The following is a 17,261-nucleotide window of genomic DNA, read 5'->3' as shown; positions in this document are numbered from 1 at the left end:
GAAGTATAACTGGGCCTGGAGCTAGAAGTATAATTGGGCCTGGAGCTAGATGTATAACTGGGCCTGGAGCTAGATGTGTAACTGGGCCTGGAGCTAGAAGTGTAACTGGGCCTGGAGCTACAAGTATAACTGTGCTTGGAGCTAGTATACCCGGGCCAAGAGCTAGAAGTGTAACTGGGCCTGGAGCTAGAAGTGTAACTGGGCCTAGAGCTAGAAGTGAAACTGGGCCTGGATCTAGACGTTTACCTGGGCCTAGAGCTAGAAGTATAACTGGACCTGGAGCTAGAAGTGTAAATGGGCCTAGAGCTAGATGTATAACTGGGCCTGGATCTAGAAGTGTAACTGTGCCTAGAGCTAGATGTATAACTGGGCCTGGAGCAAGAAGTGTAACTGGGGCTGGAGCTTGAAGTATAACTGGGGCTGGAGCTAGAAGTGTAACTGAGCCTGGAGCTAGAAGTATAACTGGGCCTGGAGCTAGAAGTGTAACTGGGCCTGGAGCTAGAATTGTAACTGGGCCTGGAGCTAGAAGTATAACTGGGCCTGAATCTAGAAGTGTAACTGGGCCTGGAGCTAGAAGTATGACTGCGCCTGGAGCTTGAAGTGTAACTGGGGCTGGAGCTAGAAGTGTAACTGGGCCCGGAGCTAGAAGTATAACTGGGCCCGGAGCTAAAAGTGTAACTGGGCCCGGAGCTAGAAGTGTAACTGGGCCCTGAGCTAGAAGTATAACTGGGCCTTGAGCTAGAAGTGTAACTGTGCCTGGAGCTAGAAGTGTAACTGGGCCCAGAGCTAGACGTGTAACTGCGCGTGGAGCTAGATGTGCAACTGGGCCTGGAGCTAGAAGTGTAACTGGGCCTGGAGCTAGTAGTCTAACTGTGCTTGGAGCTAGAAGTATACCTGGGCCTAGAACTAGAAGTGAAACTGGGCCTGGAGCTAGAGGTATAACTGGGCCTAGAGCTAGAAGTATAAATGGATCTGGAGCTAGAAGTGTAACTTGGCCTAGAGCTAGAAGTGCAACTGGGCCTGGAGCTAGAAGTGTAACTGGGCCTGGAGCTAGAAGTTTAAATGGGCCTGGAGCTAGAAGTGGTACTGGGCCTGGAGCTAGAGGTGTAACTGGGCCTGGAGCTAGAGGTGTAACTGGGCTTGGAACTAGAAGTATAACTGGGCCTGGAGCTAGAAGTATAATTGGGCCTGGAGCTAGATGTATAACTGGGCCTGGAGCTAGATGTGTAACTGAGCCTGAAGCTAGAAGTGTAACTGGGCATAGAGCTAGATGTATAACTGGGACTGGAGCTAGAAGTGTAACTGCGCCTGGAGCTAGAAGTGTAACTGGGCCTGCAGCTAGAAGTATAACTGTGCTTGGAGCTAGTATACCTGGGCCTAGAGCTAGAAGTGTAACTGGGCCCTGAGCTAGAAGTATAACTGGGCCTTGAGCTAGATGTGTAACTGGGCCTGGAGCTAGAAGTGTAACTGGGCCTAGAGCTAGAAGTGAAACTGGGCCTGGATCTAGACGTTTACCTGGGCCTCGAGCTAGAAGTATAACTGGACCTGGAGATAGAAGTGTAACTGGGCCGAGAGCTAGATGTATAACTGGGCCTGTAGCTAGAAGTGTCACTGGGCCTGGAGCTAGAAGTGTAACTGGGCCTGGAGATAGAATTGTAACTGGGCCTGGAGCTAGAAGTATAACTGGGCCTGGAGCTGGAAGTGTAACTGGGCCTGGAGATGGAAGTGTAACTGGGGCTGGAGCTAGAAGTGTAACTGGGCCTGGAGCTAGAAATGTAACTGGGCCTGGAGCTAGAAGTGTAACTGGGCCTGGAGCTAGAAATGTAACTGGGCCTGGAGCTAGAAGTGTAACTGGGCCTGGAGCTGGAAGTGTAACTGGGCCTGGAGCTAGAAGTGTAACTGGGCCTGAAGCTAGAAATGTAACTGGGCCTGGAGCTAGAAGTGTAACAGTGCCTGGAGCTAGAAGTATAACTGGGCCTGGAGTTAGAAGTGTAACGTGGCCTAGAGCTAGAAGTGTAACTGGGCCTGGAGCTAGAAGTGTAACTGGGCCTGGAGCTAGAAGTTTAACTGGGCCTGGAGCTAGAAGTGTTACTGGGCCTGAAGCTAGAGGTGTAACTGGGCCTGGAGCTAGAGGTGTAACTGGGCCTGGAACTAGATGTATAACTGGGCCTGGGGCTAGATGTATAATTCGGCCTGGAGCTAGATGAATAACTGGGCCTGGAGCTAAATGTGTAACTGGACCTGAAGCTAGAAGTGTAACTGGGCCTAGAGCTAGAAGTATAACTGGGCCTGGATCTAGAAGTGTAACTGGGCATAGAGCTAGATGTATAACTGGGACTGGAGCTAGAAGTGTAACTGGGCCTGGAGCTAGAAATGTAACTGGGCCTGGAGCTAGAAGTGTAACTGAGCCTGGAGCTAGAAGTGTAACTGGGCCCGGAGCTAGAAGTGTAACTGGGCCTGAAGCTAGAAATGTAACTGGGCCTGGAGCTAGAAGTTTAACTGGGCCTGGAGCTAGAAGTGTTACTGGGCCTGGAGCTAGAGGTGTAACTGGGCCTGGAGCTAGAGGTGTAACTGGGCCTGGAACTAGAAGTATAACTGGGCCTGGAGCTAGAAGTATAATTGGGCCTGGAGCTAGATGTATAACTGGGCCTGGAGCTAGATGTGTAACTGGGCCTGGAGCTAGAAGTGTAACTGGGCCTGGAACTAGAAGTATAACTGGGCCTGGAGCTAGAAGTATAATTGGGCCTGGAGCTAGATGTATAACTGGGCCTGGAGCTAGATGTGTAACTGGGCCTGGAGCTAGAAGTTTAACTGGGCCTGGAGCTAGAAGTGCTACTGAGCCTGGAGCTAGAAGTGTAACTGGGCCCGGAGCTAGAAGTGTAACTGGGCCTGAAGCTAGAAATGTAACTGGGCCTGGAGCTAGAAGTTTAACTGGGCCTGGAGCTAGAATTGTTACTGGGCCTGGAGCTAGAGGTGTAACTGGGCCTGGAGCTAGAGGTGTAACTGGGCCTGGAACTAGAAGTATAACTGGGCCTGGAGCTAGAAGTATAATTGGGCCTGGAGCTAGATGTATAACTGGGCCTGGAGCTAGATGTGTAACTGGGCCTGGAGCTAGAAGTGTAACTGGGCCTGGAGCTACAAGTATAACTGTGCTTGGAGCTAGTATACCCGGGCCAAGAGCTAGAAGTGTAACTGGGCCTGGAGCTAGAAGTGTAACTGGGCCTAGAGCTAGAAGTGAAACTGGGCCTGGATCTAGACGTTTACCTGGGCCTAGAGCTAGAAGTATAACTGGACCTGGAGCTAGAAGTGTAAATGGGCCTAGAGCTAGATGTATAACTGGGCCTGGATCTAGAAGTGTAACTGTGCCTAGAGCTAGATGTATAACTGGGCCTGGAGCAAGAAGTGTAACTGGGGCTGGAGCTTGAAGTATAACTGGGGCTGGAGCTAGAAGTGTAACTGAGCCTGGAGCTAGAAGTATAACTGGGCCTGGAGCTAGAAGTGTAACTGGGCCTGGAGCTAGAATTGTAACTGGGCCTGGAGCTAGAAGTATAACTGGGCCTGAATCTAGAAGTGTAACTGGGCCTGGAGCTAGAAGTATGACTGCGCCTGGAGCTTGAAGTGTAACTGGGGCTGGAGCTAGAAGTGTAACTGGGCCCGGAGCTAGAAGTATAACTGGGCCCGGAGCTAAAAGTGTAACTGGGCCCGGAGCTAGAAGTGTAACTGGGCCCTGAGCTAGAAGTATAACTGGGCCTTGAGCTAGAAGTGTAACTGTGCCTGGAGCTAGAAGTGTAACTGGGCCCAGAGCTAGACGTGTAACTGCGCGTGGAGCTAGATGTGCAACTGGGCCTGGAGCTAGAAGTGTAACTGGGCCTGGAGCTAGTAGTCTAACTGTGCTTGGAGCTAGAAGTATACCTGGGCCTAGAACTAGAAGTGAAACTGGGCCTGGAGCTAGAGGTATAACTGGGCCTAGAGCTAGAAGTATAAATGGATCTGGAGCTAGAAGTGTAACTTGGCCTAGAGCTAGAAGTGTAACTGGGCCTGGAGCTAGAAGTGTAACTGGGCCAGGAGGTAGAAGTGTAACTGGGCCTGGAGATAGAAGTGTAACTGGGCCTGGAGCTAGAAGTGTAACTGGGCCTGGAGTTAGAAGTGTAACTTGGCCTAGAGCTAGAAGTGTAACTGGGCCTGGAGCTAGAAGTGTAACTGGACCTGGAGCTAGAAGTTTAACTGGGCCTGGAGCTAGAAGTGTTACTGGGCCTGGAGCTAGAGGTGTAATTTTGCCTGGAGCTAGAGCTGTAACTGGGCCTGGAACTAGAAGTATAACTGGGCCTGGAGCTAGAAGTGTAATTGGGCCTGGAGCTAGATGTATAACTGGGCCTGGAGCTAGATGTGTAACTGGGCCTGAAGCTAGAAGTGTAACTGGGCCTAGAGCTAGAAGTATAACTGGGCCTCGATCCAGAAGTGTAACGGTGCGCAGAGCTAGATGTATAACTGGGACTGGAGCTAGAAGTGTAACTGGGCCTGGAGCTAGAAGTGTAACTGGGCCTGGAGCTAGAAGTGTAACTGGGCCTGGAGCCAGAACTGTAACTGGGCCTAGAGCTTGATGTGAAACTGAGCCTGGATCTAGACGTTTAACTGGGCCTAGAGCTAGAAGTATAACTGGACCTGGAGCTAGAAGTGTAACTGGGCCTAGAGCTAGATGTATAACTGGGCCTGGATCTTGAAGTGTAACTGCGCCTAGAGCTAGATGTATAACTGGGCCTGGAGCTAGATGTGTAACCGCGCCTGGAGCTAGAAGTGTAACTGGGCCTGTAGCTAGAAGTGTAACTGGGCCTGGAGCTAGATGTGTAACTGGGCCTGGAGCTGGAAGTGTAACTGGGCCTGGAGCTAGAAGTGTAACTGGGCCTAGAGCTAGAAGTGTAACTGGGCCTGGAGCTAGAAGTGTAACTGGGCCTAGAGCTAAAAGCGTAACTGGGCCTGGAGCTAGAAGCGTAACTGGGCCTGGAGCTAGAAGTGTAACTGGGCCTAGAGCTAGAAGTATAACTGGGCCTGGAGCTAGAAGTATAACTGGGCCCTGAGGTAGAAGTGTAACTGGGCCTAGAGCTAGAAGCGTAATTGGGCCTGGAGCTAGAAGTGTAACTGGGCCTAGAGCTAGAAGTATAATTGGGCCTGGAGCTAGATGTATAACTGGGCCTGGAGCTAGATGTGTAACTGGGCCTGGAGCTAGAAGTTTAACTGGGCCTGGAGCTAGAAGTGCTACTGAGCCTGGAGCTAGAAGTGTAACTGGGCCCGGAGCTAGAAGTGTAACTGGGCCTGAAGCTAGAAATGTAACTGGGCCTGGAGCTAGAAGTTTAACTGGGCCTGGAGCTAGAATTGTTACTGGGCCTGGAGCTAGAGGTGTAACTGGGCCTGGAGCTAGAGGTGTAACTGGGCCTGGAACTAGAAGTATAACTGGGCCTGGAGCTAGAAGTATAATTGGGCCTGGAGCTAGATGTATAACTGGGCCTGGAGCTAGATGTGTAACTGGGCCTGGAGCTAGAAGTGTAACTGGGCCTGGAGCTACAAGTATAACTGTGCTTGGAGCTAGTATACCCGGGCCAAGAGCTAGAAGTGTAACTGGGCCTGGAGCTAGAAGTGTAACTGGGCCTAGAGCTAGAAGTGAAACTGGGCCTGGATCTAGACGTTTACCTGGGCCTAGAGCTAGAAGTATAACTGGACCTGGAGCTAGAAGTGTAAATGGGCCTAGAGCTAGATGTATAACTGGGCCTGGATCTAGAAGTGTAACTGTGCCTAGAGCTAGATGTATAACTGGGCCTGGAGCAAGAAGTGTAACTGGGGCTGGAGCTTGAAGTATAACTGGGGCTGGAGCTAGAAGTGTAACTGAGCCTGGAGCTAGAAGTATAACTGGGCCTGGAGCTAGAAGTGTAACTGGGCCTGGAGCTAGAATTGTAACTGGGCCTGGAGCTAGAAGTATAACTGGGCCTGAATCTAGAAGTGTAACTGGGCCTGGAGCTAGAAGTATGACTGCGCCTGGAGCTTGAAGTGTAACTGGGGCTGGAGCTAGAAGTGTAACTGGGCCCGGAGCTAGAAGTATAACTGGGCCCGGAGCTAAAAGTGTAACTGGGCCCGGAGCTAGAAGTGTAACTGGGCCCTGAGCTAGAAGTATAACTGGGCCTTGAGCTAGAAGTGTAACTGTGCCTGGAGCTAGAAGTGTAACTGGGCCCAGAGCTAGACGTGTAACTGCGCGTGGAGCTAGATGTGCAACTGGGCCTGGAGCTAGAAGTGTAACTGGGCCTGGAGCTAGTAGTCTAACTGTGCTTGGAGCTAGAAGTATACCTGGGCCTAGAACTAGAAGTGAAACTGGGCCTGGAGCTAGAGGTATAACTGGGCCTAGAGCTAGAAGTATAAATGGATCTGGAGCTAGAAGTGTAACTTGGCCTAGAGCTAGAAGTGTAACTGGGCCTGGAGCTAGAAGTGTAACTGGGCCAGGAGGTAGAAGTGTAACTGGGCCTGGAGATAGAAGTGTAACTGGGCCTGGAGCTAGAAGTGTAACTGGGCCTGGAGTTAGAAGTGTAACTTGGCCTAGAGCTAGAAGTGTAACTGGGCCTGGAGCTAGAAGTGTAACTGGACCTGGAGCTAGAAGTTTAACTGGGCCTGGAGCTAGAAGTGTTACTGGGCCTGGAGCTAGAGGTGTAATTTTGCCTGGAGCTAGAGCTGTAACTGGGCCTGGAACTAGAAGTATAACTGGGCCTGGAGCTAGAAGTGTAATTGGGCCTGGAGCTAGATGTATAACTGGGCCTGGAGCTAGATGTGTAACTGGGCCTGAAGCTAGAAGTGTAACTGGGCCTAGAGCTAGAAGTATAACTGGGCCTCGATCCAGAAGTGTAACGGTGCGCAGAGCTAGATGTATAACTGGGACTGGAGCTAGAAGTGTAACTGGGCCTGGAGCTAGAAGTGTAACTGGGCCTGGAGCTAGAAGTGTAACTGGGCCTGGAGCCAGAACTGTAACTGGGCCTAGAGCTTGATGTGAAACTGAGCCTGGATCTAGACGTTTAACTGGGCCTAGAGCTAGAAGTATAACTGGACCTGGAGCTAGAAGTGTAACTGGGCCTAGAGCTAGATGTATAACTGGGCCTGGATCTTGAAGTGTAACTGCGCCTAGAGCTAGATGTATAACTGGGCCTGGAGCTAGATGTGTAACCGCGCCTGGAGCTAGAAGTGTAACTGGGCCTGTAGCTAGAAGTGTAACTGGGCCTGGAGCTAGATGTGTAACTGGGCCTGGAGCTGGAAGTGTAACTGGGCCTGGAGCTAGAAGTGTAACTGGGCCTAGAGCTAGAAGTGTAACTGGGCCTGGAGCTAGAAGTGTAACTGGGCCTAGAGCTAAAAGCGTAACTGGGCCTGGAGCTAGAAGCGTAACTGGGCCTGGAGCTAGAAGTGTAACTGGGCCTAGAGCTAGAAGTATAACTGGGCCTGGAGCTAGAAGTATAACTGGGCCCTGAGGTAGAAGTGTAACTGGGCCTAGAGCTAGAAGCGTAATTGGGCCTGGAGCTAGAAGTGTAACTGGGCCTAGAGCTAGAAGTATAACCGGGCCTGGAACTAGAAGTGTAACTGGGCCTAGAGCTAGAAGTATAACCGGGCCTGGAGCTAGAGGTGTAACTGGGCCTGGAGCTAGAAGTGTAACTGGACCTGGAGGTAGAAGTGTATCTGGGCCTGGAGCTAGAAGTGTAACTGGGCCTGGAACTAGAAGTGTATCTGGGCCTGGAGCTAGAAGTGTATCTGGGCCTGGAGCTAGAAGTGTAACTGGGCCTGGAGCTCGAAGTGTGTCTGGGCCTGGAGCTCGAAGTGTAACTGGGCCTGGAGCTAGAAGTCTAACTGGGCCTAGAGCTAGAAGCGTAACTGGGCCTGGAGCTAGAAGTGTAACTGGGCTAGAGCTAGAAGTATAACTGGGCCTGGAGCTAGAAGTGTATCTGGGCCTGGAGCTAGAAGTGTAACTGGGCCTGGAGCTGGAAGTGTATCTGGGCCTGGAACTAGAAGTGTAACTGGGCCTGGAGCCAGAAGTGTAACTGGGCCTGGAGCTCGAAGTGTGTCTGGGCCTGGAGCTCGAAGTGTAACTGGGCCTGGAGCTAGAAGTCTAACTGGGCCTAGAGCTAGAAGCGTAACTGGGCCTGGAGCTAGAAGTGTAACTGGGCTAGAGCTAGAAGTATAACTGGGCCTGGAGCTAGAGGTGTAACTGGGCCTGGAGCTAGAAGTGTATCTGGAACTGGAGGTAGAAGTGCATCTGGGCCTGGAGCTGGAAGTGTATCTGGGCCTGGATCTAGAACTTTAACTGGGCCTGGAGCTAGAAGTGTAACTGGGCCTGGAGCTGGAAGTGTATCTGGGCCTGGAGCTAGAATTGTATCTGGGCCTGGAGCTAGAAGTGTATCTGGGCCTGGAGCTAGAAGTGGAACTGGGCCTGGAGCTGGAAGTGTATCTGGGCCTGGAGCTAGAAGTGTATCTCGGCCTGGAGCTAGAAGTGTATCTGTGCCTGGAGGTAGAAGTGTATCTGGGCCTGGAGCTGGAAGTGTATCTGGGCCTGGAGCTAGAAGTGTAACTGGGCCTGGAGCTAGAAGTGTATCTGGGCCTGGAGCTAGACGTGTACCTGGGCCTGGAGCTAGAAGTGTATCTGGGCCTGGAGCTAGAAGTGTAACTGGGCCTGGAGCTAGAAGTGTATCTGGGCCTGGAGCCAGAAGTGTAACTGGGCCTGGAGCTAGAAGTGTACCTGGGCCTGGAGCTAGAAGTGTATCTGGGCCTGTAGCTAGAAGTGTAACTGGGCCTGGAGCTAGAAGTGTATCTGGGCCTGGAGCTAGAAGTGTATCTGGGCCTGGAGCTAGAAGTGTATCTGGGCCTGGAGCTAGAAGTGTAACTGGGCCTGGAGCCAGAAGTGTATCTGGGCCTGGAGCTGGAAGTGTAACTCGGCCTGGAGCTAGAAGTGTATCTGGGCCTGGAGCTAGAATTGTAACTGGGCCTGGAGCTAGAAGTGTAACTGGGCCTGGAGCTAGAAGTGTATCTGGGCCTGGAGCTAGAAGTGTAACTGGGCCTGGAGCTGGAAGTGTATCTGGGCCTGGAACTAGAAGTGTAACTGGGCCTGGAGCCAGAAGTGTATCTGGGCCTGGAGCTAGAAGTTTAACTGGGCCTGGGCTAGAAGTGTATCTGGGCCTGGAGCTAGAAGTGTAACTGGGCCTGGAGCTGGAAGTGTATCTGGGCCTGGAATTAGAAGTGTAACTGGGCCTGGAGCTAGAAGTGTATCTGGGCCTGGAGCTAGAAGTGTATCTGGGCCTGGAGCTAGAAGTGGAACTGGGCCTGGAGCTGGAAGTGTATCTGGGCCTGGAACTAGAAGTGTATCTGGGCCTGGAGCTAGAAAGTGTATCTGGGCCTGGAGCTAGAAGTGTATCTGGACCTGGAGCTAGAAGTGTAACTGGGCTTGGAGCTAGAAGTGTATCTGGGCCTGGAGCTAGAAGTGTATCTGGGCCTGGAGCTAGAAGTGTATCTGGGCCTGGAGCTAGAAGTGTAACTGGGCCTGGAGCTAGAAGTGTATCTGGGCCTGGAGCTAGAAATGTAACTGGGCCTGGAGCTAGAAGTGTATCTGGGCCTGGAGCTAGAAATGTAACTGGGCCTGGAGCTAGAAGTGTATCTGGGCCTGGAGCTAGAAGTGTAACTGGGCCTCTCCTCATTAACACCTTCGTGTTTCCCACAGGCGACGACAGCAGTGGATCTGGAAGTGGTGATGCCTGTTCGGAGGACGGCTGCGGCAGGAGACGGTTCTTCAATGCCGCGACCAGGTCGCCCATCGTCTATGCCATCCCAGAGCAGAGCGGGAAAAGCAAACCCAAAAATGGCGGCAACGTCCTGCGACGCTCAGCTGGCTTCCTCCACCTGCTGGCCTTGGCCCTCGCCCTACAATATTTCTGTCGGTAGAATTCTTCGTGGGGCACGAGAGAGAGAGAGAGAGAGAGAGACTGAGGCAAAATCTTTGCCAAAATGGACAAGCGTTTTGTTTATCTTTGCAACAAAAAAAAAGAATCTTTTGGCTATTTGTAAATTCTGGCGGTGCTGGAGGTGAATATATGTTGGATCTTTGAACACTTTGGGGAGGGGGAGTTTCCTCTGTGCAGTTTGAGGAGGTTCCAGTACTTTTCAAGCCTAATTTCTTTTCCAGCTTTGGGGCATCTAATTGTTCTGATCACCCGTTCTCAATGCAGCACAGACACAGGCTCCCACTGGGAAGCCAGGAGCTTTCCATGTATCGAGAGGCTAATAATAAAAAAAATTCCTAAGTTTGAGATTGAACTCCTTTTCTTGAAGATAAATGCCCCAGCGAGGTATTTTCAGGTACATCATGTGCATTGACAGTATGGACGCCCACAGGGATGTCTTGTTGGGTGTTATTCCTTTAATTCCAGGTGAATTGCATCATTATGGAATACCAGGATCAGTCTTCCTGGAGATTTTTTTCCCCCAGTAACAAGGCCATCTGGTTCTTCTTAGCCTATAGTATATGGAGCATTGGTATAATCGTTTGTGAAATGTCCATGTCGCGGAGCCTCTGTTTCTCATATTAGGACTTTAAAAGGAAAATGGTGGTCGATATTTCTTGAAGGGCCAGAGAGCGACTGATGTTACTTGTAATGGTTTTAACGCTACACTGTCAAGTTGGTAGAGAATGGGATTGTTAAGTGGGGGTGGGTGGCGCGGGTAGTGGTTGAGAGTGGGGAGTTATGTTCTCTGCAAGTTAAAATATTTTTTAAAATAATTGAATTGAAACGGTCCTATTAATTGCAACACAAATGCTTCCTCACTGGCACAGACAGGGATTTGGCTGTCATTGCAGAAATTCGTGTAAGAAAGTGACTTGTATGATGTTCTGTTTCAACGGAAGGATAGAATAGGCAGCGAAGGGGTTTTTTAAAGAAAAAATGATTACAAGCACACACATACAAAAGGCGAACTTCAAGTTGACACAGAGGTAGTCAATTAAAATTTAGCAGCGAGTGTATCTGGCTGCATGGGAGGATGATGGGTAAAATATTCCCGTGCTTTCTGGTTCCTGAACTTACTGAAAGAACGAGGTCAATAAATGGGGGGTGGGGGTGGGTGATAATAAGGGAACGGCCCTTAGATCTGATACTGCCTTTGTACGTTGTCCATTATGTGGTAGAAGTGTAATAGCGTTGTTATGTTTTATGGCCGCCATTGTGAGCCCCAAAGACAGCGGCCATGGGGGAAGTAATGCAACCTGAGGTAGGATGGTGGGAAATGTTGGGCCTAAAGGGGGTTGCCACTGCCTTAGAACTGCAAAAATTAAATAAAGAAAATTAATTGAGTTTTACTGCTTGAAAGGACATAATCAGGATATCTCACTGGGTAGGTAAGGTGTGGTTGCACTGTGGCGTTAGTGAGCTGGCTGTGGGGCAACCGCCCAGTTTCCCAGTTGTGCCCATTCATTCTAGGAATTAATTTTGTTCTCAACATTGTTGTGTTTGGGTTTTACTGCTTTCATTTTGGAATTTTTAAAAAAAAAGTCAAAACTAACCTCCAATTTATTTCTATATGCTCTGACATTTTTTTTTAGCATTTCCAGATTTCTGCTTAATTTACTCTTTCATTTCAAGCCTAAACACACACCCCCACCCAGGGGAAAAAATTCCAGTCTTGTATACAGTATGTGGTTAGGTGTTTCCTCCAGCGATGATTTGGCGTGTTGGTGGTGACCCTGGATATGCCCCCAGCCCGGTCACCCAGTGGTGACCCTGGATATTCCCTCAACCTGCCCCCAGTGTGCAGTTTGCCCCATTTTACAGAAGGTAACCTGTAGGCGACTGTATAGAACTCCATTAAACAAACCTTTGTAAAAAAAAGTCTAGCCACGTACTTTATAGTTGGCTAGGTTACGAATGTCACATGGTAACTAATGTAGAAGATTTCCCTATTCACATTTTTTAAATTACATTTTTTACGCAATTATTCTTCGTGACATGTTGACACAGCAGAAAGCGCTGGAAGGAACGCAAAAGTGGAAAAGGGTAAAGCAAAATCAAATATATTGGCGGCTTAAAATAGAGGCTTTCCGTCAGGACCTGACAGATTTATAAAGAATCCCACTTCCAAACTCCGTTGAAGCCATGCAAATCTCCTCAGCACATTTAATTTATCAAGAGCTGGTTTGTTGGTTTTCCTCCTTCAGACTAACCTCACATTTGAGGATCAAATCCCTGTCCCATTTACGATGCTTTATCCCAGTTCTTGTTTTATATCGGTTCCTACTTTACTTACGTACTGCTAATATTCCAGCTGGTGATTGTGCTTCTTTCAAAAATATATATTTTAGTACATTTTTGCACTGTCTCAACTTCTGGTTTTGAAATAAAATGTAATTTGGGCCAAGCTGGTTTTATGTCTAATGCTGGAGGGGCCATTTTCTCGATGCACATGTTCTTCCTTCCACCAGTACCCCCTCCACCCCCGCCCCCCCTCCCCCCGGTCCACCCTCCCCCCACCTCGAGTTCCCATCCGTTTTTCAGTAATTCTCACTTTTACTGATTGCTGGAACAAAGATTCTGTTATTTGCGGTTGTTCTCTGGGTATGTTGAACTCTTCTGTTCATGTGTTCTGAGTAAAACCTCCCAAAAAACACTTAAAAATATATATAATCTCTCCTCTCTCTCATGCTGCCCCCTCTCTCGTGTTTCACTTTTTCCTCTCACTTTCCATGTTTTCTGTCGGTATCCCCTTGCTCTCTCTCACTCTCGCATTCTCTCTGATTCGTTCCCTTGTGTCTTTTCTCTCTCTCAATTGTTCTCTCACTCTCACTCGCTCTCGCTCTTGCACAATAGAGAGTAAACTTCTACCACAAGCCAAGAGATGCAGTTTACGTGCGATTAAATCTTCTCGGTATCTTTCAGTGAATGGTTTAGGATTTTTTATATTAACGCAGGTGTAAATTTTTGTAAAATCTATTAAGTTAAAAAAAAGCAACCTTTTGATGACAATATTGAGGAGTATACTGGGTTGGGAGAATGATTTAATGTGATCGGAGGAGAAAGTCTTTTTTTGACCTTTTGATCCATGTTAAGTCACTGTATGGAGTAATCTACACACATTGCTTTCGGGGCTGCAAGGCACAGATGCAATCAGATAGCCTGGCAAAAAGGGGACCTACCTTCACGCTTGGCGAGCTTTGTGCATTAGTGTGGAATTGCTAGTCGAATCTGGCTGCAGGGGTAGATGGGGAGAGGAGGGACTCTTTGTCATTTCCGTTCATCCCAGATAACAGGTAACCTTTTATGGGTGTGGGGAAGGGGTATTGGCAATAGTTTTTGCAGACACAACATAGCAACAGCAAGTTCTAAAAATATGAAACATAAAAGGACGACCTCTACCCTGTTCCCCATCCCTTCACCCTTTAAGTTACTTTAACTGTACCTGTTTTTTGTACTAATATCAGCTCAGGGTTCATGCAGTTCCGACACTAAACGTGCTGAGACAGGCCTTGAAAGGCCTACCTTTTTCCTGTGATGTTTGACACCTTACATAATTGTCGGTCATTTGTGGACATCTTTTGAGAATTCTCGTGGGAGGAGGTAGGATCGGGTCCTCTTGTGCACCATCGATGGTAACACATGCATCGTGACTGGTCTTTACAAAAAGGCAGCGTCTGACTTATTGAGGCCTTTCAACTGCGTCTTATTTCTCGGTTCTGTTTTGTTTTTTGGCCCTGACAATCGGCAGAATGTATTGGGTTTTTGCCGTTTCTGGGGGGAGGTTGGTGGGAGCTGTTTTGGTCCCCTAACAAGCTGACCAATCTTGTTCAGTCTGGGCTGCACTAATGGGGCCCTTACAGTCAAGCTCTGGGGTCAAGCACTAGCAAGCAGGGAAGAGATTGCTGGAGTAAAAGATGCTTTATGGCCATCCCTCCCTTAAGTTTCCTGGTGGAAATTTCTTCTCGTTTATAATAGTAAGTGGAATGAGGGACAAAGACTGTTGCCCAGGTATGTTCTACTAGCTGGTCCCAATGCCTACAAGTAGGAGGGACCATTTTTTACCCCACTGAGTACATTTCTCTTCCTCCCCCTGCCCCCCCCCCATTCTGGCCTACTTGCCAGCAAATTCCGCCCCCCCCCCCACTATTGCAACTTGTTTCCCCCAAAGCACCAAAATATTGGGCACACCCTTTTTCTTAGGGTTGGGGAAAGAGAGGCGAGCCCATTATACCATAGGAAACCCTCTTAAATGGCTCTAATCACAAGGGTGCATGGTCACCATGCCAACAGCAGCCTCGGGCCTAGCTAGCACAATTATATAGGGCCTTGGTGAGACCACACCTGGAGTATTGTGTACAATTTTGGTCTCCTTACCTAAGGAAGGATATACTTGCCACAAAGGGAGGTCAATGAAGGTTCACGAGATTGATTCCTGGGATGGCGGGACTGTCGTATGAGAAGAGATTGAGTAAACTAAGCCTGTATTCTCTTGAATTCAGAAGAATGAGAGGGGATCTCATTGAAGCAAACAAAATTATTACAGGGCTTGATAGGGTGGATGTTGGGAGAATGTTTCCCTTGGGTGGGGAGTCTAGAGCCAGGGGCCACAGCCTCAGGATAAAGGGTAGGCCATTCAGGACTGAGATGAGAAGAAATTTCTTCACACAGAGGGTGGTGAATCTTTGGAATTCTCTACCCCAGAGGGCTGTGGAGGCTCAGTCATTGGGTATATTCAAAACAGAAGTCGATAGATTTCTGACTAGTAAAGGCATCAAGGGATATGGTGATAAGGCCGGTGAATGGAATTGAGGCAGAAGATCAGCCATGATCTCATTGAATGGCGGAGCAGGCTCGAAGAGCCGAATGGCCGACTCCTGCTCCTAGTTCTTATGTTCTTAACCCCTGATCCCTATGGTCACATAAATCCAGTGGATCATTTTACTCACTTCATGGGTTCGTTGATGTAGATAAAAGCTTTGCCCTTTCAAGTTGAAACACCTCACAAGTCATTCTGTGCCTTTTTAAACTCAAAAGGAATGTATTAAATGTCAATATGGTAGTCTCCCTTTAATTTTAATGTTGATCATTTGATTGGGTCGTTTACTGTCAATAACCTCCAAGACGAAGATGCTTTGGAAATCAGTGTTGTTAAGTCTCTCTTTATTGTGTTATTTTATTTTGTTGCTTAAAAAAATTAACAAAAGAACACATTCACCCGTTTACTACATGTTTGGTTTCAAAGCTTTTCAGAAAATAAAAAGAACATTTTGAGTCTATGTCACAGATATTTTTGCCTCTTTTAAAACTCGCATTTCACAACCTCAGGGCATTCCAAAGCGCTTCACAGCCAGTGAAGTACTTTTGAAGTGTGGTCACTGTTTGATGCGCTATCAATAACTCAAAAGACTGAGATTAAGCAAGTAATTAACAGGCTTTTATTAACAAGAGAATGAAGGTGTGCCTCGAGTGGTCGACCGGTCCAGAATACAAAGGGGCTGTGGAGCAGTCACCTTTATACCTGGATTCGTGGGAGGAGTCAGCCGAGGCATGTACAGGCATGTACACAGTGGAATACAAACAGTGGTTTACCACATTCACCCCTTGTTTAAAATTGAGTCCGGCGGGGTGAAGTGTATTAAAAGTTAGTGTATTGGAGTCTCTCCGGAGGTCTTGTCTGCCGCTGTGATCGACGTGGCGACAGCAGGGGTAGTGAAGCTTCCGGCGTCGAGTCCCGCATAGGCTGGGGCACTGGTGCGTAGTCCTCGTAGATGTCGAGCGGGTCGCGGGGCCCAGGCCTGCCGTCTGCTGGGGCTGGATATCGGATCGTGGGGGGGGGTGGTAGTGGGTGGTGGGTTACTGCGGCCCCTGAGGGTGCGAGGTCTCTTATGGAGAATGTCCTCCCGCCCGTCCGGGTACGCAATGTAAGCATACTGGGGGTTGGCGTGGAGGAGGTCGACCCTCGCGACCAGGGGGTCCATTTTATGGGTCCTCACGTGTCTTCTCAGCAGGACCGGCCCTGGGGACGTCAGCCATGGCGGTAGCGATGTCCCCGATGTGGACTTCCTTGGGAAGACAAACATTTTCTCATGAGGGGTGGCGTTAGTGGCAGTGCAGAGCAGTGACCGAATAGAGTGGAGCGCATCGGGGAGCACATCCTGCCAGTGGGAGGTCGGAAGGCCCCTAGACTTTAAGGCTAGCAGGGCGGCCTTCCAAACTGTCGCATTCTCTCTTTCCACCTGTCCGTTCCCCCGGGGGTTGTAACTGGTGGTCCTGCTTGTGGCAATACCCCTAGCTAGCAGGTACTGACGGAGTTCGTCGCTCATAAACGATGAGCCCCGGTCGCTATGGATATAGCTGGGGAAACCGAACAGGGTGAAGAGGTCGTTCAGACATTTAATGACCGTGGCACTGGTCATGTCCGGGCAGGGGATGGCGAACGGGAAACGGGAGGACTCATCAATAATATTGAGGAAGTACACATTGCGGTCGGAGGAGGGGAGAGGCCCTTTAAAATCAACGCTCAGGCGCTCGAAGGGGCGAGTGGCTTTTATCAGGTGAGCCCTGTCTGGTCTGTAAAAGTGCGGTTTGCACTCAGCGCAGACTTGGCAGTTCCTGGTCATGGTCCTGACCTCCTCAATGGAGTAAGGCAGGTTGCGGGCCTTGATGAAGTGGAAGAACCTGGTGACCGCTGGGTGGCAGAGGTCATTGTGGAGGGCCCGCAGTCTATCGATCTGCACGCTGGCGCAGGTGCCACGCGATAGAGCATCCGGGGGTTTATTGAGCTTCCCGGGCCGGTACAAGATCTCGTAATTGTAGGTGGAAAGTTCGATTCTCCACCTCAAGATCTTGTCGTTTTTGATTTTGCCCCTCTGTTTGTTGTTAAACATGAAAGCAACTGAACACTGGTCAGTGAGCAGGGTAAATCGTTTTCCGGCCAGGTAGTGCCTCCAATGACGCACAGCCTCCACAATAGCCTGGGCCTCCTTCTCAACAGCGGAGTGTCTGGTCTCCGGGCCCTGGAGGGTTCGTGAAAAGAAGGTCACAGGTCTCCCCACCTGATTGAGGGTAGCGGCCAGGGCAAAGTCGGACGCGTCGCTTTCCACCTGGAAGGGGATGGATTCGTCCACTGCGTGCATGGTGGCTTTGGCAATGTCTTCCTTGATACGGTGGAAGGCTAAGCGGGCCTCTGCCGTCACGGGAAAAGAGGTGGACTTGATCAGCGGACGGGCCTTGTCCGCATAGTAGGGG

At 49.6% G+C, this 17,261-nt stretch overlaps 1 protein-coding gene across 1 annotated transcript in view; it reads left to right on the top strand.

Annotated features, from left to right (window-relative positions):
* Nucleotides 1-15,289, top strand: part of LOC147116060 (glypican-1-like) — a 316,715-nt gene extending 301,426 nt beyond the window's left edge. Inside the window, exon 9 of the mRNA XM_085990768.1 lies at nt 9,731-15,289. Coding sequence (XP_085846894.1) covers nt 9,731-9,951 — 221 coding nt within the window. The 3' untranslated portion in view covers nt 9,952-15,289. The remainder of the gene's footprint in view (nt 1-9,730) is intronic.
* Nucleotides 15,290-17,261: the final 1,972 nt, after the last annotated feature.

This window comes from Somniosus microcephalus, chromosome 6 (assembly GCF_052327205.1).
Source record: "Somniosus microcephalus isolate GS21.2 chromosome 6, FLI_Smic_1.0, whole genome shotgun sequence".
NCBI classification, from domain to species: Eukaryota; Metazoa; Chordata; class Chondrichthyes; order Squaliformes; family Somniosidae; genus Somniosus; species Somniosus microcephalus.
Note: the sequence above shows the minus strand (reverse complement) of the source record. Positions and strands in the feature narration are given on the sequence as shown.